This window comes from Capsicum annuum, chromosome 1 (assembly GCF_002878395.1).
Source record: "Capsicum annuum cultivar UCD-10X-F1 chromosome 1, UCD10Xv1.1, whole genome shotgun sequence".
In the NCBI taxonomy this organism is placed as follows: domain Eukaryota; kingdom Viridiplantae; phylum Streptophyta; class Magnoliopsida; order Solanales; family Solanaceae; genus Capsicum; species Capsicum annuum.
In genome coordinates this window covers 154,427,450-154,452,523 of record NC_061111.1, presented here as the reverse complement: position 1 = coordinate 154,452,523, position 25,074 = coordinate 154,427,450, and the positions used below count along the sequence as shown (strand labels likewise).

Genomic DNA, 25,074 nt, shown 5'->3' with positions numbered 1-25,074 from the left:
AGAATATGAAAAATGAATTGAAGGGTCATTACAAAAAAATATTTTAAATTTATTTTCTTAAAAAAATTATTTATTCTTTACTCCGCCCACACCCACCTATCCCAGTTCCACCCCTTATTACCTCTCTCCCCCAACCCCCCGACCCCCTTCCAAAAAAATTAACTTTTTAATAAATTCAATTTTTTCTTACTCCCCTACCCCAACCCCAACCCCAACCTCTTAAATAAATATAAATACTTTTAGAAAATATTTTTTTTACTGGTATAACAAACACAAGAATATAAATAAAATATAACTTAATTTTTTTAAAAAATATTTTTCTCCTTCGTATATCCTGAATAAAGTATTTTTGGGGATCAACAATTATTTTCTAAAAAGTATATTTACTCATTAACTAAACACTAAAATGTATTTTTTATATTTTTATTCACCAATTAAATATTAAATTAAAAATATTTTTCATTTATCAATCAAACATAAGAAAATAAATAAAAAATTAATTTATTTTTCATCAAAACATTTTCCTTCCGACCAAACACACCTAAATGATTTTCACTTCACCTAAAATAAAAATCTAATTTCCTTTTTCCAGCGGCAGATGTGTTTCTCAGCTTAACAACTCTTTTACCAGGAGAAGATGCAAAAAGCATGATGAAGCGAAGGAATTTCCGAAAGAGAAGTATAGTTGACGACGGTGAAGAAAACTCATCAGCTAAGGATAACAACGAGTCCGACGACGAGCAAGAAAGAAGGTGAGAATAGAGTGAGTTCACTATTCAATAATACACTTTAGGGTTTTCAATTTCAATGTATTGCCTCCTTTGTTAACGAGGATTTGAGATGATGACTAAAGCAGATTGGCTTTAGAGGAGGTGAAGTTTCTTCAAAAACAAAGAGAGAGGAAGCTAGGTGTTCCAGCTATATCTTCAACAACATCACAGGTTACAGCAGGCGGTGGTGGTAATAGCAGTTCAGGTGGTTTGGTTCGGAAGGTGAATGATAAGGGTGAAGGAGATGGAGAGAAGGATGAGTTGGTGTTGCAAGATACTTTTGCTCAAGAAACTGCCGTCATGGAAGAAGATCCCAACATGTAATGTCAAATCCTGAATCTCTCAATTATTGACTGGTGGATTCAATTGAACTCAGTTATTAATTTATTTTGATAACTGTCGTGTACGGGCTATCTTTCGGGCTAATTCTAGGGATACCTGCCACCCCCACCCACCAGCAACAGGAACTCTATCTACCAATGCTGGGACTGATGGGAAGAGATCACCCAGTGTTTTTTTTTTGTCTCCGTTGGTATTTGAATCTGAGACCTCATGGTTCTCAACCACTCCCTTCAACCCAGTTATTTTGACAGGGATAAAGGATTTTTGTGTGAACAAACAATGAAAAACGAATATTAGAGTGAACTTTTAATTTAGAAGTATGGTGAGTTCAGAGCTGAGAATTTTAAAGCTTAAACACATTAATCAAGTTAAAATTCTGGATTTACCTTTGCTTGTGGTATGGCATTAGGTTGATTTTTAGATAGATTGCATTAGGTTGATTGTTAGAAAGATTGCATTAGGTTGATTGTTTCCTCACTGGAGTTACCTTTTCAATCAAGTATTGCCTTCATCTATATACAGACTTAATAGCTGTAACTATTTTTGTAAGTAGTATTTTCAGGCAGCGAACTATTCTTGCTCATCATTTGTATATAGAGCCAAAAATGATAATAGTAGGCTAAGTGTTGGTCAATATCGTAACACTTTGCTATTCAAATTCCTTCTTGCCATGGTACTACCGGGAGAGTTCAATATTATTTGAGGTGTAATTGAAAGTCAAGGAGGTGCCACATTTGAGTTTTTTTAATCAATAGTAAATACCTGCTTTGGTGATCTCTCTGATGATGCTGAAGTTTTGCCTTGAAAAGGTTGTATCTTTACTCGGAGAATGGGAAGAATCTTGGTTCCTCAATTTACCTGATTGTCAAGTTGACCCTGGTTTCCCTGTTTAATGAGGTTGGTAGTGGACAAAACCTTTTTAGAATATCACATTTTGGGAATGGCAAGTTAACCTAGCTTCTCCACTACACTCATTAATCCTTGGAGGGTATGGTCATTGGTAGTTGACTTAGCGGTTTGTGGCAAAAGCAGCAACAGTGCAGAACAGATACATATTGCACACGTGCCTTTAATCTCAAAGCAGCAATCAGATGTAATTCAGAATTAAGTCCTCTCATTCGTCACATTTTTTCTTTTGAGACAACAATAAAAGGAGATTAAATGCATAGAATGCTGATACAACATTTTCTTTCGAAATTTGATCCAGCATCAGTGTCGTCAAAGCCTTGATTGAGCCATGAAGCTGGGCACAAACAGGTTAAACGCTTCGCCTTGCTTGAGCGGTTCATGCACCAAAGTATTAAGGCGTTCGTCTCAACCAATGAGCTTTGTCTTAAAGAGGGAAATGCTAAACAAATATTTTTCACTTAATTTTGTTGTCTGTTAGCATTTAAATCATTTTTGAAAGAACATACAGATTTTTTTCTCCACTTTCCTTTTTCATTAAAGCTTATGCTTTATTTACAGTTTGCACTTAAAGCCTCAAAAGATATCTATGGTTTTGTCCCTTCACTACTCGTCTGTGATAAAACTAGTAGAGCTGAAAACAAACTTATTAGCTGCTATTCTCTTGATGTTAGGAAAGTTTTATCAGGAGCGGCAATTGGAGTTTTCTCTCTTATTTCACTGGTGATATCATCATAATTTTCTTGGTAAAGTAAATATTTTATTGACTGCGAGAGGGAAATATCCGTACATAACATGTATGCCACAAGGTAAAAAGTCTCCTTATAAAAAATAAATAAAATAAAAATGGTAGTGTGTCTAGTACAGAAACATGGTTCTATTTGAAATCCTCCATGCTCTCCAAAACTGTACAAACCAACATTTTCAATTGCCTTTCTTAGTCGGACAAACTAATAGATGATTGTCTTGGTTGACTTGTCCGAAAAATACATAATCATAACGTGTCCTGTAAGGCAAGACAAAGTTTACACTCATCCTATTGGTAGCTGAAGACTTAGATGTTTTTGGGCCATTGGTGCTTCTTTTCTAGCTGAAAAAATTGGAAAGCACTTGGGTTTAGTGGAGTTGAAGTTCTGGAATCTGATTTTTAAGGGGTTTCATGTGCTGGATAAAACACTTACAAATTTGTGAAATGAAGGAACATATTCGACAAGTTGAGGTTCAGGTTTTGGATCATTCTGGACATGTTCACTAAAATTTTTCGTTGGGGGTGACAGAACTGGTAACTTGAATATGGAGTTTTTAATGGTTAGGAATTGGTTATGAAATAGACTTGGATGATAGAAGGTGGCGGAATCGTATTTTAGAATGGCAGAAACATTTAGAGAAGGAAGCTGTATGAATTCTACCTAGAATTACGTTTAAAAAACTGTGTATTGTCAGGATGGGTAGACCTGGTTTGGAGAATTAGATGTTAAACCATCAATTCTCTCCCTTACATGGAATCTACAGATAGGCCTAATAAGCTTCCAGCTTTCGCTTTTGATTTTTTAAAAAAAGCTTCCAGCTTTCCTACGAAGGTTTTCAAATAATTAAGCAAGTCTATTACTCGACCTCTAAATCCAGTCTGAATTGAAGTAAGAAAGACAAAGTCTTATGCATTAGGATCTCATGTACTGGACTTATTGAAGCTTACTGTAAATAGTTGGTTATCACACATTTATGTCACCCCAAATACAAGTTTCAGACTGTTCCACTTGGTTGATTTTGCAACAATCAAAGATCAGAACAAAGAAGATATGTTCCAAGTGTGGCCTGTGGAGTCGAGAAGGTTTCCCGTTCTTGCTACTGTGTTCAACAATCATTAGGACATTAGCATTTCAACAGAAAGCTATGTAAATGCTCGGCTTCTTGGAGATGGCTTGCAAAGCAGAAGGTTGTACCAAAACATTACTAAGTAACCTATGTTTTAGATCCACTCCCCTTTATTATATCAATCTCTGTATTTTCTGTTTTCTAAATGTAATGTGCACCACGTGTAATGGGGGTCTTAAAAAAGAATTACGTTCAGAAAGAGTTTTTGAATTATGTAATTTCTCTTAGTTTTATTCATTCTAACACCCAAGGGTGTGACCTGATCAATAAAGTGGGAAGAGAGCCATTAAATCTCATGTTCAAGTTCCACATGAGGCGATATCTCATGTTCAAGTCCCACATGAGGTGAAAAACGCTAGGTGATTTCTTCCCACCCTCCTAAGCCTCGATGGGCAGAGTTAATCGGTGCATATTTGGAGGTAGCAGGTATCCAGTGGAATAATTGAGGTGCATGGAAGCTGGCCTCGACATCACCATCTTAAAAAATTATTCATTCTGGACTAGTTTTTTTAGAGGAATTTGTATCCATTATTAGTTCTCAAATTTGGATCATGCACATGTTTTACCTATAAATGTTTACTGCTTTCTTTCTTTTTTGCATTAAAAATTTGGCAGGTTGAGGTATGTTGAGCAAGAGTTGGCCAAAAAACGAGGCAAGAACGTTGATGTGGCTGATCAAGTTGAAAATGAGGTGAAACGTGCAGAAGATGAACTTTACAAAATCCCGGAGCATCTTAAAGTGAGTAGTAGATTTATAATAGTTCTTGTCCCCATTAAAATCGCGAAGGATATAGGGGACGTACATATTTTCTCTTACCCTTTTGTTTAGCCCAATATGTTAAGTTACTGTCTTGACATAACTATATTTGATTTTATCTGTAAAAAAGAGAACCTGTATTTTCTTGTAGGATGTAGCATCCTCACCTTTAGTTTCTATTAGGTTCACGTTATCTATTTTATCTTCATGTATTCATCTGGATCCAAATATTTTATATTGCAGTTTTAGTTTGCTCATTTATGCCTCATGTCTTCTCTATTATATCGACGTTATCATCTGGATCCTAATAATCTGGATTGTGCTGTAGTCACACAGTTGGCACCGCAAAAGCCTGATATTTGCTAGACCATAACCTAATTTTTCTGTTTTTGATAATAGTAATGATTTTATTGGTAACAAAGAGAACCCTCATTGTAAGATTATTACACCTTCCGGTGTGCAGTCAATACTCTTTTTTTTTTTTTTGGTAGAGAAAACAAATCTAAAATATGTAATTATGCGGTTCCAACTGTTCCAGATAGATTAGGAACTAAGGATCATTTTAAAAAAGGGAAAATACTTGCCCCTAAATTGTTAAGAATTAGGCTAAATTTCATGTTTATCCCCACAGGTCTTGTTTTCCCGTGCTACTCTTCCGTCAATCATCCATCAATGAAATACGCTGCAAACCGGAATTAGTTGCCTAGTTGGTGTCAGCTATGTGAATCCTCTATAGTTGTTCCGCTCCATCCGACACCTTTCTTTATATAATTTTATTTTGTATTCATGAACTAGCTCTTCTGTTTTCCTCTCAGGTGAAAAGAAGGAACTCAGAAGAGAGCTCTACTCAGTGGACTACTGGAATAGCTGAAATACAACTCCCTATAGAGTATGCCCGTTTATTCTTATGGTGTAAGACATGGGTTTTATTAATTCAGTTTTTGTGCTTGATAAAATGTGTATTATTAACCTTAATTTATTTAGAAAAGGTTGTCTAGGAGAAAAGTTTTTCATTTTAAGCTAGAATTAGCATTCTACTCATTCCCAAGATGAATAGGAAGATCTTTTCGCATATTGTTTTAAACAGTGGAAAACCTCACATATTTGTACTGTTCTCGGAAAAAAAGCTCACTTATTTTACTCTATTTATTTGTAAACATTGGAGCATGAAACGGACCCATTCTTGCTAGTAGATTTGTACAATTTTCAGTTGATATGAAGCCAATAACAGATATATTGAAGTTGAGCTCTGTAGCTAGTTTTTTGATGTTCTTTTTCATGATTTGACTGGTCTAAGGTACAAATTGAAGAATATCGAGGAGACAGAGGCTGCGAAAAAGCTCCTACAGGAGAAGAGGCTCATGGGAAGAGCCAAAACTGAATCTAGCATCCCTTCAAGTTACTCTGCAGACTATTTCCAACGTGGCAAGGATTATGCTGAAAAACTCCGGAGAGGTAAGGTTGCAATTGCTTCTTGCAACGAAGTTTGCAGAGTTGCTTGATAATAAAAATTCCTTTTGCGTGTACTACAAACCTAGATTAGACAACCTTTGAATAATTTGGAGAATGATTGCGTTCACAGTTGTCTTCACTGCCTAGTTCCACAATTTTTAACCTCGTTGAGAAAGGTGACAACTGTATATGTGCTGTTAGCCAGTTACAGATTCCAAAGGACTGCAAAAACGTGTGTTTTGTTCTTCTTACACAAGGACTCTAATCTCTATGATGTCTAGCGTGGATTCCTCATCATTTACATAATTTCTGTACACCAAAAAGTGAAAAAACAGTATTCAGTTCATCTTTACCTCTGAATTGCTTCTATTTTCAAAACACCTAGCGTTCCTATCCTTCTAGACTATCCACCATATGCAAGAAGGAGCGAGTTTAACAGGTTCTTCTGTCTTTACATTTTTCTCCCTGATTACACCAGCACCTCAAAAGATCAACTCTGAAGTTTGGCATAGTCCACCTGAGTCCAACCAACAACAACATATCAAGTGTAGTCCACCTGAGTCCAACCATGATAAGAAATAGTTGCCACAACTGTGTGGCAATTCCACAATGCAAAAAAAGATGGCTATTATTGTCTTACTCTGCATAGCATAAGTAGCACTGGGAACCCATCTGAATTCTTCCTTTCTTTTAAGTTTTCCGGGTTAAGCAAGTGCCTAGCCACCAACTACTCAAGACAAACTACTCTCAAAAGGAGCCGTGATTTTCCAGATCTGCTTCCAAGGCCAGTTGTTTGCCGCCTAACTGTTTCCTTAGGGTGAGAAATAAGCTGATTTCACTGTAAAAAACTTACGGTTGGGCCCCATTTCTAGTTCCATGATTTCTAGAGAAAATATTATTGAAATTGTGTGTCTACATAATTACACCGAGACCCTATTTATAGACACTATAGTACAATCCTTTTCCAAGTAGGATTTTGCATATACTATTCCTATTTCTCCTCATATTCTAACACTCCCCCTCAAGCTGGTGCATACAAATCATATGTTCCTAGCTTGTTACAAATGTAATTAATACGAGGACCGGTGAGGGACTTGGTGAAGATATCCGCAAGTTGATCACTTGACTTCACAAATTTTGTAACAATATCTCCTAAGAGTATCTTTTCTCTGACAAAGTGACGATCAATCTCTACGTGTTTAGTCCTCTCACGAAACACTGGATTTGATGCGATATGAACGGCTGCTTGATTATCACACACAAGTTCCATCTAACCGGTTTCTCCAAACTTTAATTCTCTCAGCAGTTTGATCCAAACTAGCTCACAAGTTGCTACAGTCATTGCTTGATATTCTACTTCTGCACTAGATCGAGCAACCACACTCTTGTTTCATACTTTTTCAAGACACCAAATTACCTCCTACTAAAACACAATATCTGGAGGTAGAACGCCTATCAGAGGATGATCCTGCCCAATCAGCATCTGTGTATCCAATGATATGCTCGTGACCTCGATCCTCAAAGAGTAGTCCTTTACCTGAAGCTGACTTTATATATCGCAGAATACGAACTGCATCCCAATGACTATCACACGGGGAAGTCATAAACTGACTTACAACACTCGTAGGAAAGGATATGTCAGGTCTAGTCACGGTGAGATAATTCAACTTTCCAACCAACCGCTATACCTTCAGGATCACTGAGTGGCTCCCCCTGTCCTGGTAGGAGTTTGGCATTTGGATCCATAGGAGTGTCAATGGGTCTACATCCCATCATTCCTATCTCCTCAAGAATGTCTAAAGCATACTTGCATTGAGAAATAACAATACCTAATTTGGACTGAGCAACCTCAATACCTAGAAAATATTTCAGTCTGCCGAGGTCTTTGGTCTAAAAGTGCTGAAAGAGATGTTGCTTCAATTTAGAGATACCATCTTCATCATTGCCGGTGATAACGATATCATCAACATAAACCACTAGATAAATACACAAATTTGGTTGAGAATGTCGATAAAACACTTGAGTGATCAGCTTCACTACGAATCATGCCAAACTGCTGAATTACTGTGTTGAATTTTCCAAACCAAGCTCGAGAAGACTGTTTCAGATCCCTCTGAGTAACAAAACCAAACCAGGTGGTTGCTCCATATAGACTTCTTCCTCAAGATCACCATGCAGAAAAGTATTCTTAATATCCAACTGATAAAGAGGCCAATGACAAACGACAACAATGGATAGGAAAAGACGGACAGATGCTATTTTAGTCACTAGAGAAAAAGTTTCACTATAATCAAGCCCAAATATTTGTGTGTATCCTTTGGCAACAAGGTGAGCCTTAAGCCGATCAACCTGACCGTCTGGACCAACTTTGACTGCATAAACCCAACGGCAACCAACAATAGATTTACCTGCAGGAAAGGAAACAAGCTCCCAAGTACTACTTGCATGTAAATAGATGACAAAGATGATACAAATGCAGAATGGGGTGATGATAAACGATGATAACTCAAGAAAGTATAGTGTGGGTTAGCATTACGAGTGGAACACATACCTTTTTGAAGCGCAACTGATTGGCTAGAAGAAGGCAAGTTCGCAGTAGGAGCAACGTCCGACGCATATGGTGGACGCGGACGACGATGATAAGTCAGAAGTGGTGGCACAATAGCTGGAGACGTAGAAGTAACCATTGATTCCTTAAAGGTTGGTTCGGGTAAGTCTAGAGATGTGGGTAAGACTAAGGATGGTGCGGGTAAGACTGGAGATACGGGTAAAATCTCAGGGATATTAGGATGATCAGAAGATATATAGTAAGGTCGAGATTCAAAAAAAGGTGACATCGGTGGACATAAAGTAGCGTCGAAGATCTGGTGAATAACAATGATACCCTTTTTGAACTCGAGAGTAACCAAAGAAGACATACTTGAGAGGGGCTAAGTTATGGACAAAACATGTGCTCCCAAAGACACGAGGGGGGATAGAGTAGAGATGTGAATGTGGAAACAATATAAAATAGGGAACCTTATTCTGAAGGGAAGATGATGGCATTCTATTAATTAGATAACAAGATGTGAGGACTACATCGCCCCAAAATTGCAGCGGAACGTGGGATTCAATGAGAAGAGTGCGAGCAGTCTCAAGAAGATGCCTATTTATTCTTTCTACTATACCATTCTGCTGAGGGGTGTACGGACAAGATGTCTGGTGAACGATTCCTTGATGAGTCATAAACTCCTGAAACTGAGAGGATAAGTATTCTAAGGCATTGTCACTACGAAAAGTACGAATAGAAACACCAAACTGAGCTTGTATTTCAGCACAAAAACTTTTGAATATAGTTTAGGGAATAAATTGGTGGGGGTGTATTCCTGTTATGATTCCGTATTCAATGTTCCGTGTTCCGTGTTCCGTGTTCCATGTTTATTACGAATATGTGTGCTTTCCTCCGCTGTATATTCCTGCATTCCTGCTTTACTCTGTTTTATATTCCTTATGGGTGCCGTATCTATGTTATGTCATCTGCTTCTGTGCTGTACTATGTGTTTGTGTGATATCTCGTGACTTGAGCCGGGGGTCTTTCGGAAACAGCCTTTCTACTTCATCAGAGGTAGAGGTATGGACTGCGTACATCTTACCCCCCCCCAGACCCCACTAAGTGGGAATACACTGGGTTTGTTGTTGTTGTTGTTGATCTTTCATTAAGAAAATCCAAGTACAACTTAAAAACTTATCAATGAAACTAACAAAATAACGAAAATCGGTGAACTGACTCTACTAGGACCCGAAACATCAGAATGTACTAATGAGAAAATAGACTTTGAATGACTCTCAATACTACGTTGGAAAGTAGCACGGGTGTGTTTCCCAAGTTGACATGACTCAATCTAATATGGATAAATTAGACAAACTAGGCACCATCTTTTGCAGCTTGGATAGACTCGGATGTCCCAAACGTTTGTGAATTAGGTTTGGAGGGTCTGTAACGGAGCATGCTGTGAAGGAATTTGAAAAGGTAAAATGGTAAAGGCCTTGTGATTCATGTCCTGCGCCAATCATCTGTCCCGTACTGCGGTCCTACATTAGAAAAGAGTCATCAAGAAAAGTTATGCTACAATTAAGGGCACGTGTCAAACGACTAACAGATGCAAGATTAAAAGGACAACCAGGGACATAAAGAACAGAGTCTAGAGTGACAGAAGATAGGGGTTTGGCTTGTCCAATTCCTTTTGGTTTTGTTCGGATCCCATTGACTAAAGTAATAGCAGGAAGAGATTCTGAATAAACAATATCAGACAAAAGTGATTCGTTACCAGAAATATGATCAGAAGCACCTGAGTCTACAACCCATGATCCAGGAGTACTAGACTGTGAAACATAAGCAAAAGGATTACCAGCAACAGAAGCATTAGGCTGGGCAACCGAGGCTACTTGTGGAGATGTCTGCTTATTTGCTCTATACTGGAGGAACTCCTCATATTCTGTTTGGGCAATATGAGCATTATTGGATGGTCGATTAGGCTGTGGAGATGTCTGCTTACTTGCTCGATTCCGAAGGAACTCATTATATTCCTTTACAACAGCAGTATCATAACTGGGTGGTGGACCATTCAAATTATGGCATATATCCTGAGTGTGTCCAACTTTATGACAATAATTACACTTCGATCGAAATTTTCTAGAACGACCTCCTCCTCGCCGATTTTCCATAGGCTGATGTGTTCGTTTTTCTATGGTTTGAGATGCAAGAATAGCAAAGTCAACAGTGGATGATGAAACTACTTTGTGACTGGGAGGCGCGGCAAAACGAAGCAGACGAGAGAATAACTCATCAATTGTAGGAACCGTAGGACTAGCTAAAGTCTGATCACGTACAGCATCATGGTCAGTAGAAAGTCCAGCAAGTGTAAGAACGAAAAACAACATCTGTCTGTGCTCTTGTTGTTTTTCTACATCCGCAGTGACGGGCATCAATGTATCAAATTCCTCCATGACTGCTTGTACTTGTCCTAAGTAAGTAGACATATCGGATTCCTCTTTCTTCAAGTTGGTCATTCGAGCTATCACATCATAAAAACAAGATGTCATTAGTGTATAAAGCACGAGCCTTTTCCCAAATTAAATAGCACATCTGGAATGGACGAAACAAACGCATCAACTTGGAATCAATAATTGCCATAAGAGACTACATAATTGAGCGCCAACTTTCTCCTATTGCTCTTTAGCTTTCGCATCTTCCGCGTTAGACTTTCCCTTTTCATCTACCACACTAGCCTTGTTCGTTAAGTGATCTTGGACACCTAGACCTTTGCACCACAACTCAATCGAGTAAGCCCAGGCTAAATAATTTGAACTTCCCATTAAAGGTTCGGAAGTGATCATAGGGCTTGAACTTCCAATTCTAGTATTTTTGGAGCCAAAAATATCATGCTCGAAAGACATCTTGGGAATTTAACTTGAAAACCCCAAGAAATAGTTGCCACTGGAAACAGAAGACAGTAACCAGAAATATTATGAAGTCGCCGGATTTTAGGTTCCGGCGATTAGAATCTGGAAAAGAATATATGGTCGGAGTAGGAATAGACCGGCGACCACAACAGAAGAAAGAAAAACTCAAAAATTTGATCGGAGACTGTCTCACGCGCCGGCGCGTGTAGTAGATCTCGTCGGGATTGTGGCGGCGCGTGGATGGTACTTTTCTGGTGGTTTTGGTTGGGTTTTAGTCGCCTGGACTTTCCGATCCTCTTGGTGGTGTTGCATTTTTCACACAACCCACAAAATTAAATTTGACGAAAAAAGTCACCGGAATTGAGTTATTATTACTATTTATTTATTTTTCTTATGTTTCTCACCAATGCTCTAATACCATGTGAGAGTTAATGGAGAAAATACTATTGAAATTGTGTGTCTACATAATTACACTGAGACCCTATTTATAGACACTATAATATAATCCTTTTTCAAGTAGGATTTTACATATACTATTCCTATTTCTACTCATATTCTAACAAGAACCACCACATGTCGTAACTAGGGGTGTTCATGGTTTGGTTATTAACCAAACCGAGCCGCAATCCAAACCAAACCGATTAAAAAAACTGATATTTGGTTAGGTTTGGTTTTGAATTTTAAAAAACCGATACTAATTTGGTTTGGTTTGATTTTACTCTAAAATAACCGACAAAATAATCAAACCGAACTGATATATATATATATATTATAATTATTTATGTATTATTCATAAATACAATATAAATATTTATTACATTTTATATTTTAATCGTGATTTAACTTTAGTCGTAACGCATTAAGTTATTTCTTCATCTAGTTGGTAGTACCTTATGAGATTCTAAGTGAATTTCACACTTTGAATGACAAATGATGCTAATTGTGAAAATAATATCTTGTTGTATGTTAAAATTTATAGCTGAGATTCATTTGACTATATACAGTCATTAATTTTAACTTTCTTTTTTAACCTTGTTGAGCTAGAAGTTTATGTGCTCACATTTTGGGGTGTTTATCATATCATTCTGTTAAATGTAGTTTTAAAATAATTTTTTAGAAGCATTCATATGGTGTTCTTCATAGCTTTGCTGAAGTATAACACTCGGTCAGAGGCGGAGCCAGGATTTCAAGTAAGGGGGTTCAATATTCAAAGAAAATTAAGTCGAAGGGGGTTCAACACCTACAATAACTACATAAAAAATAATTTTAATCATGTATAAATAGTATATTTTTCGGTCGAAGGGGGTTTGGACATACCCTCTAAATAGGGCCGGCTCCGCCTCTGCACTCAGTTGACATCTTAGTTTCAAAGTTGAGATACAACACTCGGTTAACTTCTCATATGTTAGATTGGATTTTTTTTTTTTTAATTTTCAACTTTTATCATTAGCTAAAGTTATAAACCGAAAAAACCGAACCAAACCAAACTAAATTGACAAGAACCAAACCGACGGTTATTGTTTTGTTTGGTTTGGTTTGGTTTTAGAAATTTAAAAATCGACTAAGTTGGTTTGGTTATGGTTTTGACCAATAACCGACCCATGAACACCCCTAGTCGTAACATAGGTTATCTCCTGTATACCGGAAATACCATCAATGTTCTCTGTGATTCCCATTTCTGTTGAAATTTACCTCATAGTACTAGAGTTGACCCATTTGACCTGAATGCCGCTGTTAGAACCGACAGATCTCATGCTTCTGGTAGAAGAGGACGTAGTTTTGTATGTCATTTTCCCTTCAACTTATGTCAGCCTCTCAAATCTTGATATCAATTCGCCAATAAATCCTTTAGAGTATCTGATCTTCGTACTATAAGCTGGTGTATTGGGTTTAAATTTCTCGTTTTAGCCTTAGAATTGCGTGCAACTTTATAAATGTTTTTTTTTTAGTCTCATTGTTTCCTTTATCACTAATGATGCAAAAATAATGATGCAAAATCTGTCATCAACAGAACATCCTGACTTGTACAAGCATAAGAGTAAAGATACTGGACATTCAGAATCCAAACCCAATGATTCAAATTCAGATGTAGGCGTTAAAAGGCAAGCTGCGACAGATCAGTTCATGCTTGAGCGCTTCCGTAAAAGAGATCGCCATCGGGTTATGCGTAGATAGTGCATGAACAAGGTTCTCCCACATGTTCCTCAGTGATAAGTACAGCTGTTCAGCTTCATTTGCTGTCCTATCTGTGAAGGCATAAGCTGTGTTGACATGGAAGTAGCTGTCATTCCAACTTTACCCACCCTCGTTTTACACATTGGTAAAGGATCTTTACCAGCCAATTTTATATGCAGATTGATTTCCCTACATCTAGAATATGACTCCTCTTTAGAGACTAAAATATTGACAGTTTACTGCTGTTCTCCATTTTTTCTAGTTCTTTATCTATTTCTCTTTCTTGTCTTTCATAATATTGCCTTTATGTTCCCAACGAAAAAAAAATGTGTGGCTAATTTTTTATTTCATAAGAATGTGAACTAGTCTAATTGGGACTGCTAGCCAATTTTTAAGTCCAATGGCCCACGGGTTGAGATTTGCCGTGGTTTGTTGGTATAACGTGCATTTGTATTGCGCTGCACGTGTTCATGAAATGTTAGTTTTAAAATGATTAAGAGATCACAAATTTGATTTAATGCAATTTGATTATCCCTGATATAGAAAAAGAGATTCTAATGATGATTGAGCAAGAATTCTCTAGTCAAGCTAAAATGTTATTGTAAAAGTTACTTAATTTGAGAAGTGTTGACCATTTTTGTGGTTCACAGCCAGGTTAATCTAGGATTATTTATCCACCTATCTAGATTAAATAGTTCTGTGAGGCTATGATTGTGTACAATTTATTATTATTTTAGATAATACCTTCAAGGTAAATTTAATCCGAAATTTTATATCGGAATTACCTACTTAATCCTCTTGACAAATTGCTGATGAGTTGCAGTACTACTTTTTTTTGCAGTACTACTTTTTTTTTTTCTTTTTGTTGTAGAAATAATGCTTACTAAATATCTTTTGCTTTTATTTTTTAACTAGTTTAGGTGCACGCGTCTTGCGCATGTACTTTACTTTAATGAGTTCAAACTTACATTCAATAGGATATTTGTTTAAATAATAAAAATGTAGAAAATAATTAAATTTACATATTTTTTGAGTATGTAAAGATGGAGAATTTATTTATTAAATTTAATTTTTATCAAAAATATTTTTAAAAGTTGATCGACATTCATTTACCATTTGTAAATTGCAACAAAATAATACAATGATAAATACATCAAAATAATACAAATAAATCTAATTTTTACACAAATATTTCTCAAAGTCATTCGACACTCATCTTATACCTGTAAATAATAATAAAATAATATGATAATAGAGGTATCAAAGTAATATAATTAAACCTAACCTTTACATAAAAAAAATTCTCAAAGCCGACCAACATTTATTTATCACCTGTAAATTACAACAAAATAATACGATAAAAGTGATATCAAAACAATACAATTAAACTTAAAATTTACGCACAAAAATCTCTCCAAGCCGATCGAGATTCATCTATGAACTATAAACTATCACAAAATAACAAACTAATAGAAGTATTATGATAATATAATTAAACCTAACCTTTACCTAAAAAAAAAATTCAAAGTCGATCCACATTCATCTAGCATCTGTAAATTAAAATAAAATAATAAGATAATAAAGATATCAAAACAATATAATTAAACCTAACTTTTACACAAGAAATTCTTCAAAGTCAATCGACATTCATCTACAATCTATAAACTATAAAAAAAAAAAATACAATAGTGATCACAAAACTTCGATTTTGATCCAACTAATTCTTGTCTGAGCAAAAATTTTGACCCTAAAGAATGATTTTAAATGAAAACAAAGAAGATATATATATACACACATGTTTAATTTTATTATGCTGATAAAAATAGTGAAGAAGTTGAGAATTAGAAAATCAAGCATCCACCATCTAGACATGTAATCGAATCAAGTTAGATGAGCATCAATCATATTCTCCCAATAGGCAAATCGGTTTGTTCTTTAGTTTAACGTACATTTCAATATTTATAGAAGTATTTCCTTAATAGAGTAATATTTTAGGAGTATTTTTCTAATTGAACAGTAGAAAGAAAAATATTAATTAATTCTCCTACCATATATTTTAGGAAGTCTACTATAAAGAAAAATATTAATTAATTCTCCTACCATATATTTTAGGAGTCCCACATATTTTAGGAAATCTAATTAATATAATAAAAAATAATTAAATAATAAATTAAAAATAGTGAAAAGACAGTTTTGTCTAAATAAGAGTCTTCTAATGAAGGGTAAAAAGTTCAAATCACTTTTTTAAGGGTCTTCATACTTTTAATATATTATAGATATAGATATAGATAGATTTAAAAAATGATCACACATATGAAATTTTAAACTCAACGGATGAAATTTTATGATAATATTAAAATTTAAAACTTTACGATAGTGATTATTTTTCATTACGAAGACAGAAAATGACTATATAAAATTTATGAGTATTTTTTAACTTTGTTACTATCTTGGTGACTCAAACCTAGAACTTGAGAGTTGGTAATGTAGTGTTTACTGTTTGCACAAATAGTACAAATTTTATGAGCTGAAATTTATATGAAAGGATTTTGATTGTGACGTGAAGTTGCTTTTGCGATCAAAAGTTAATACTAATGATGTCTTGACAATATTAATGTAATATCACACGACACACGTGGATGGTTTTTTACACGCAATTGGAAAGATAGTATAATAATAATAACAGCTATATAGAGGACACGTCATAGCACATTTTTATTTTACTATACTTTTCTTTTCTTTTCTGCATAGTAGATGTAACTATCAAAAAGATATAAGGGTAATTTAGACTTTGCATTGTTCTTTCTATTGTGCTATGTGTATTTTATTAAAGTCTTTAAAAAATGTCCACTTTCTTCCATTTAATTACAAAAAGCTACTTCCACTTAATTAGGTACCATGCCCCAAATATATGATGATTCCATTATTTCATTATAATGATTTAAATATTTAATATATTATAATTTATATTAATTAACTATAACTACATATTTGAAGCAAAAAAACTTTGTTTATTTAATTGGTTATCATGTTCAAAAATAATTTGTTTATATTTATTTTAATAAATTAAAAAAAAAATTATTATTTTTGTCTTATATAGAAATAGTAATATTTAAATTTAAAATTTTTATAATACAATAATAAAATTGATTTAATAAAATAAATTTCTAATGAATATTTTCTTAATATTTGTATTGAGTCAATATGTATCAAGTTAAAGGAAATTAGTAAAATATTTAAAATTATAAAATGTTAATTTTGTGAGGGTTAAACATAATATACTATTAAATAATGCATAATAATGTTATATTTTATACAAAATTTTCTGCTTGAATTTTTTTTTATATTTTAGTTTTTAAATTTGTTTATCTTATTTTTAAATTTTTTTACATATAATAAAAACTACATGATACGTACCATAAATCACAATAATTAATAACTTAAAATATTTAAAAGACATATAAAAAATTTATTGACTTTCATTATTTTAGCAGTACCACATAAATTGCAACAAAAGAAAAAGTACAGCAAATCACAATAATTAACAACTTAAAATATTTAAAAGATATATAAAAAATTTAGTTGACTCTCAAAATTGTATCAAAGCCACATATTTGGGACACAGGGAGTAAATATATTATTTAATAACTACGTAAAGATTATTACAAATCACAATAATTAACAAGTTAAAATACTTTTTAAAAATAGATAAAAGTTCTATTCAACTCTCAAAATTTTATTGGTGCAGCATAAATCATGACAGAATAAAAAATTATCTTAATTAATTGCAACTAAATATTTAAAGTAAATTAATTTTATTATTTTAATTGACTTTTTTTATAGAAAATTAATTTTTTTATTTATTTATTTTAGTAAATTTAAATTTTAAAAATATTTTTTTCTTATATAGGAATACTAATATTTAAACTTAACTTTAAATTTTTAAAGTACAAAATTAATAAATTTAATTTAATAAAATAAATATCTAATGAATATTTTCTTAAGATTTATGTTGGGTCAATATGTATCAAATAAAAAATAAATAAAGATAAATATATAATAAAATTTTATTATTGTGAGAGATAAACATAATGCACTATCCAATAATGTTTAACAATATCATATTTTGTATATGCAAAATATAGCATCCCATATTTAATTAATATACTACTCCGGTGAGTTATCGATAATTACTATTAAATATGATAAAATTATGTTAATTTTTATAGGAATAACATAATCAGTCACTCTTAATTAATTATTATGAGTCATCTAGGTATTAAGAAAATAAATAATATTTAATAAAAAATAAAATAGACATAAAATGCAAAATTAACTTTTGATGTTTTAAATTAAATTGTCATATTTCAAACGATGATTTTACTATATCACCCCTTATTATAAGTCAAGTATGTATTAGAAAATTAAGAATAACAGAATGATATGTCAACATAAAAAATTTGATTGACTATCAAAATTATATTAGTGTCATATAAATTGGGACGGGACAGAGGAAGATATAAAGCAACATATATTAGTTGAAAATGAAATAAAAAGTACTGTAAATAACAATAATTAACAAAAATATTTACAAAATTGACTGATTACCAAAATTTTATCTGCGCCTATCTTATTGAAAAATTATGTAAAAAATATTACAAATCAGATAATTAACAATTTTAAAATTTTTAAAACCTAAAATATTTGGCTGACTCTCGAAATTATATCATTATCACGTAAATTAAAATAGAAGAAAACTATTATAAATCACAGGCTGCTTGCACTGTGATTTTATTATAACACCCTTAATTAATTATTATAAATTATTTTTATATTAAAAAATTAATAATATTTAATTAAAAAATAAATAGACAATTATGACATATCTGCTTCAACTACTTCAATCATGATTTTATTGTAGCACCCCTAATTAATTATTATAAATCATTTATGTATTAAAAAATAATAATATTGAATTTGTGATTTTACTATATCACCCATAATTAATTATTATAAGTTATTTATGTATTAAAAATGAATAATATTTAATTAAAAAAATATAAAATAAACATTTATGACATGTCTGATTCAACTGCTTCAATCCTGATTTTATTATATCAGTCCTAATTAATTATTATAAATTATTTATATGTTAAAAAATTAATAATATTAAATTAAAAGAAGAAGCAAAATAGACGTTTATGACATGTCTTCTTCAGCTTCAATCATAGTTTTACTAAATATCATCCCTAATTAATTATTATAAGTCATTTAAGTATTAAAAAATTAATAATATTTAATAAAAAAATAAAATAGATATAAAAATGATAAATTAACTCTTGATGTTTTAAATTAACTTGACGTCTTATATGAGGTCCACTTAAATTTTTTTCACAAGTATTTTTTATAATAATTCTGCTATGTCACTTCTAATTAGTTGTTGTAAGTCATCGAAGATATTTATGCTTCGCTGCTTCAATCGTGATTTTTTTACTATATCACCCCTAATTAATTATTATGGTCATTTAAGCATTGTGCCACTTAAATTGAAATAGAAAAAATATTATAAATCACAATGATTAAAAATTTAAATTATTTAAAGAATATAATTGGCGATCGTCGACACAAAACTCTGGACAAGAAGAGTAGCATATATTATTCAATGGTTACATAAAAAGTATTATAAATTACAATAGTTAACAACTTAAAATATCTAAAAATAATTTAATCTGGTATATATTTTAAAAAAATACATAAAAAAATACTAGAAATCACAATAATTAACAACTTAAAAAATTTAAAAGATATAAAATATTTGGTCGACTCTCAAAATTATATTAGTGTCACTTAAATTGGGAAAGAAGAAAAGTATAATCAATCACAATAATTAAAAACTAAAATTATTTTTAAAATATAATTGACTATCAATGCCACAAAAATTTGAACAAGAAAAGTAACGTATACTAATTTGAAAACTACATAAAAAATATTATAAATTACAATAGTTAACAACTTAAATTATCTAAATACATATTAAAATAACATATGTTGAACTCATGCTAGATTCTGGATGAATCCTAGAAATCATATGCAGTCCTTTTATTAAAAAAAATTATTTAAATATATCAAGATTGAAAAGACAAATAAATATCTTAATATTGGGCCCGTACTGACACGGGTCATGCTCCTCTAGTACTATATTAGAAGTGATGGTTATGACATGGCAGTTTAAAGGCATTAGTGGAAAACTTAAGGGTGTAATAGGCTTTAAAGCTTAGTGTAGAATTCGCTTGCTGATAGGAATTGTCCTCAACAACAACAACAACAACAAACCCAGTGAATTCCCACCAAGTGGGGTCTGGGGAGGGTAAAATGTACGCAGTCCATATCGCTACTTCCGAAAAAATAGAGAGGCTATTTCTGATAGACCCCCGGCTCAAGATCAAGAATAGTTAACACGGTCATAGTAATACCTGAAGCAGAATGGATGACATAACCGAGATACGAAATGAGAAATAATACAAATAGAGCTAAGAGAGCCATGAAAATAAGAGCAATACGAAAGTAAAAAACAGTAAATAAGAAATAATAAAAGGCCACCCCCTCGTAGTAGCATACACTAACGACTCCTACCAGTTAGTACAGTCGTAAGCTTACTAAGCCGGCTACATCAGAGCTCCCTAACTACTAGCTATAACCCACACACGCATTAACCTTCTACCCTAATCCGCGACCTCCACACCTTCTTACCTAGAGTCATGTCCTTAGAAAGTTGTAACAACCCCATGTTTTGCCTAATCAATTCTCTCCAGTATTTCTTTGGCCTACCTCTACTCCTCCTGAAATCATCCAAAGCAAGCCTCTCACACCTAAATGCCTCCAGGAATTGTCCTCAATGCCTTACTTTTTGAATCTTTGTAATACTTCTAAAGAAATGCCTATCTTTTTCCATTTAATTACAGTCATGACCTTAATAAAAAATCCTTACTTTTTCATGTAATTACAATAATACCTCAAGTGTTATTGTATATGGTGGGCCCATACTTATTAAAATGTATAATTAAATTCTAATTTATAGAATATTTCATTTATTTTTAAATTTAACTTCACTTGAAGGTGAATAGTTTTCTCTCGAAGGTGAATAGTTTTTCCACTAATTTTTGCATTTAATTTTTTTATACGTGGAAAAACTATTCAACTTCGAGAGAAATAATAAGTTATGTAAGTATTAAAAAATAAATAATATTTCATGCATTAAAAAATAAATAATATTTCATACTTTATCACCTCTAATTAATTATTATAAGTCATTTATGTATTGAAAAATTAATAATTATAATGTTCCCACAATATTTTTCATTTTAATGTGAGGGTATATTTACTACTATTTATATTCAATTTTTCACTCTCTTTTTTTCTTTTTATTTGTCATAAGTTCCTTTTTGATAGTCAAATAATATGAATTGTGACCAGCATTTTAAGATATATCTTTCATCATATTGAAATGAGAAAATTTTCAACTTTCGGGGGTTCGATCCCCGCCTCTGGTGAATGAAGAAAACTCTATGGCCAGTTCCCTACCGCTTAGTGGGCTGACAGAGGAACGGAGGATTAGTCTCACGACTGCCGGCTGTGGGGATACCTTGGGAAACCAAAAAAAAAAAAGAAAAATTACAACTTTAAGGACTTTTTGCATAGCTTTTGAATATTCAAATTTTAATTAAAAAATTAATTAAATTAAATTTAATTAACTTTAAAAATTAGTCAAATTAATTCTTGAAAACAAAACACAAAATATGATAATTTATATTAATTAATCATAATTAAATATTAAAATCAAATAAATATTTATTTTTATTTATCTTTTATGCTAAAAATGTGATTTTCCTTCTTACTTATTTATTTTAGCAAATCATTTTATTTTATATTTATTTATTTTACTTTTCTTTTTTAATCTATTATATATTTGAGAATTTCATAAAAATATTATAAATTATAATACTTAGCAATCAATACCACACAAATTGGATAGAAGGTGTAATATCTATTATTTTAAAATTATGTAAAAGCATTATAAATCATAATAATTAATCTAAAAATATTTCACATTGGGCCCATGCTAACACGGGCTATATCCCTCTTAGTCTATATAATAGAAGAGAACGTTTAGTCTATATAATAGAAGAGAACATTTCGACATTCCTGCTTCAGCAGGCTACTTGCTCCATGATTTTACTATATCACCCTTAATTAATTATTATAAATTATTTATATATTAAAAAATTAATAATATTTAATTAAAAAAGTAAAATAGATATTTATGACATGTCTGCTTCAGCTGCTTCAATCATGATTTTACTCTATCACTCCTAATTAATTATTATAAGTCATTTACATATTAAAAAATTAATAATATTAAATCCATAATTTTACTATATTGCCCTTAATTAATTATTATAAGTCAATTATGTACTAAAAATTAATAATATTTAATTAAAAAAAGGTCAGAGTGAGTTCTAGAGAGATGAATGACAGACGCCTCAGGATAAAGGTGAATCCAAAGGTCATTGGCAAGGCATCTATCCAGCCTTTCAAGGATTAGACCTTGTCTATTTCTATATCTCATGTTAGACCAAGTATATTTGCTACCCCTGAAGCCTAGATCAATAAGGTTACAGTAATTAATGCAGTTCATAAAGAGGTTGGTTCTATTCTGATTAATCCTAGAACCTTCAAATTTCTCAGAGGCCCCCTCTACTAGCCAGCTCTTTCCCTCAAGGAAGATGTAATTGTCAGAGAAAGAAGCAAGCTGATTTCAGAGGTCTACCCTAGAGTGGAAGTCAGTACTAGCATAAATAATACTAACTGACCAAGAAGAAGAAAGGGAACTAACCTTGACCTTAGCATTAATGTTTGGGTGGAGATGGAGACAGAGGTGATGGAGATGAAATCCTCCCCCAACATAATGACCAGTCCCCCTGAATTTCCATTTGCCTTAGATTGGATATGGTTATGTAAGCCAAGCTCCTCACACAAGTCTTGGTGGTTAGTCATCTTAGTTTTCAGAAGAGCTAGTATGCATGGTTGATGTATATTAACCATGGCTTTGCAGTGCTTCCTGAATTCAGCATTCTTAGCCCCCCTAGCATTCCACACAATGCATATCATCATCTTTAAGTGAGGGGGTGTGAGGGTTTTGCTGTAGTCACCTTTTCCTTCCCCTTTGGGTTGGAGATGGATGCCAGAGTGGAAGCCTTTTTTTTCCTACTTAGAGGAGCTAGCAAGACCTTGGGAGTTTCTTCTTACATAGGGTTTTTTGGACTTAGTCTTAAACCTAGACCTACTAACCCTAACGGAATCAATATGATCACTACCACCTGAATGGGCTCTGTGAACTCTAACTCTAGAGGCTCTACCAGGTTGAGAATCTCTGTTCTTGAAACCCTGAGTTGAGATAGGAATTCCGCCATGTCCCTGTTGCTTGGTCTTAGAGCTTTTATAGCATTCAACCTCTCCACCCTCTCCAGAGTGAGTTGCGGAGAGGTTGTGATCAAGGGTAGAGGTTGAGCCTGGCTTGCTGAAGTTTGGTGCTCCCCAGTAGGAGGTGCAAAAGCTGGGCCCAGAAACATCAAATTTGGGTTGTGTGGTGGAAAGAATGGAAGGCTCAGACTGAGCTTATTGATGATGTTGGCCAGTGACTCCGTAGTCAGTTTCTCCTAGAATGGTGAGTCGATTACTTGGAACAAGGTGGCTATCCAAACATTGGACCCGTACGTCTATAGGCCCTGGTTCAAGCTCACCATGTCCATCTGAGCAAGGTACTGGGGATCCTGAATGAGAATAATAATTTGTCTCCGCTCTCATTCGAGATGTAGGAAACAGTTTGGTTGGATAAATAAATCTCTAACCAAGAAATTGGTTGATGATTCGGGGATAGAGGTGTTGTGGTGAATATTATTTGGTTAGAGTTGGGGGAGTCTATGGTTGCCTTCTAGTGAAAGCTCAGTCATATTTTTCTCCAGATATATAGAGTGAGTAGAGTTGAGATAGGACAGCTAAGAGGTTTTTCCATGGGAAACACCACCAGTATTAAATGCAATGTCCACGTCCTGGACATTCCCAATCACATCACTGCAAGAAGAGGAAGAGTTTCCCGCAGTCATTGGTGTAGGCTTATCATTGCCTAAGTCCAGGTGGCTTTGGGCGGTCCCACAACGGGAGGCTTCTTTTCTTTTGATTCCCAATTTCCCATAAGGGGAAGTAATTTTAGAAGAAAAGGGATTTGGAGAAGTGGAGTCAGGTAGCTTAGGGCCCAATTGGGTCTTAGCATAAGGCTTAGGAGAGATAGTGGTATTAGGCCTCTAGGTTAATAGTGTTATTGTTTGGCCCTCTACAGCAGACGATAGTTGTACCTGTTTATTATTTGTCCCAGTATTCAATCTGCTAGGGGCACTGTCGTTCTTAGGCATGGACTTGGAGGACTCACCTTGGGCCGGTCCAGTGGGTGAGAGTCCAGGTGAATGAGGAGAGGGGGCTTTTCCAGTGCCGCCTATAGCATTCTAGGGTTAAGGAACTTACCTGACACCACATCAAAGGTCTTAACCTTCACGATGGGTGTTCCTTTAGAGATTGGTTGATAATTTTTTTGGCACCGATTTTTTCTTTTTGGTGAAGTAAACCGTTTGCCAGTCTGGTGTGTAATTCTCCATCGTCTTCTTCTCCTCCAAAGTTGATTCCATGGTCTATGACCCTGCTGCTTCAATTTTGTTGTTGGATTGATTTGTTCTTAGTGGGTATAAGCAAATGACCGTCGTATGGCCTATACGGCCACAGGTCTTACAAAGAAATCCCTCTCCCTCGTAGAAGAGAGGTTGCGTATGGTGGTTAATGGAGATAGAGGCTGCTACTAGTGTGTCCAAAGAAATTTGGACACAGATCCTAGCGTATCTTCCCCTTAGAGCAGCAGAGGTGCAAGCATCTACTTTCAACAAATGCCCTATTTTCCTGTCGATACTTTAAGGATAGATGTGTCAGATAGTTCAGTAGGCAATTGAGAGAGCCTAGCCTATATAGCGGTTGATTCTACCTTTGAATCGCTGGGTATAAAATTGGGTTCCCACTTCCTAATTGAGATGAAGCTTCCGGCAACGAACCACGGTCCTCTATGGAGAATTGAGGACTGACTTTCCGGCTTGGATAGTTTCACAGTAAAAAAGCCCAATCCCAGATCTATGAGGCACAGTGATTCTGAGAGTTTCCACAGATCCTCCAATTTTCTTTTAAGATATTGGTGGTTGAACTTCAATTTGAATGGTTTTATAATGATGGAGTGTATCCACGGTGCGTATAGTCTGT

General features: G+C 33.7%; 1 protein-coding gene across 2 annotated transcripts; it reads left to right on the top strand.

Annotated features, from left to right (window-relative positions):
- The first annotated feature begins 534 nt into the window (after positions 1 to 534).
- LOC107840144 (protein COP1 SUPPRESSOR 2) lies at positions 535 to 13,971 on the top strand. Of its 2 annotated transcripts, none has more exons than XM_047398187.1 (6): positions 535 to 752; positions 857 to 1,090; positions 4,509 to 4,632; positions 5,466 to 5,539; positions 5,948 to 6,105; positions 13,556 to 13,971. In XM_047398187.1, the coding sequence occupies exons 1-6, from the start codon at positions 649 to 651 to the stop codon at positions 13,717 to 13,719; spliced, it is 858 nt and encodes a 285-aa protein (XP_047254143.1). In that variant the 5' UTR covers positions 535 to 648; the 3' UTR covers positions 13,720 to 13,971. The 2 variants fall into 2 exon arrangements, with proteins under 2 accessions (XP_047254143.1, XP_047254141.1); XM_047398185.1 differs by having other exon boundaries at positions 549 to 752; positions 854 to 1,090.
- Positions 13,972 to 25,074: the final 11,103 nt, after the last annotated feature.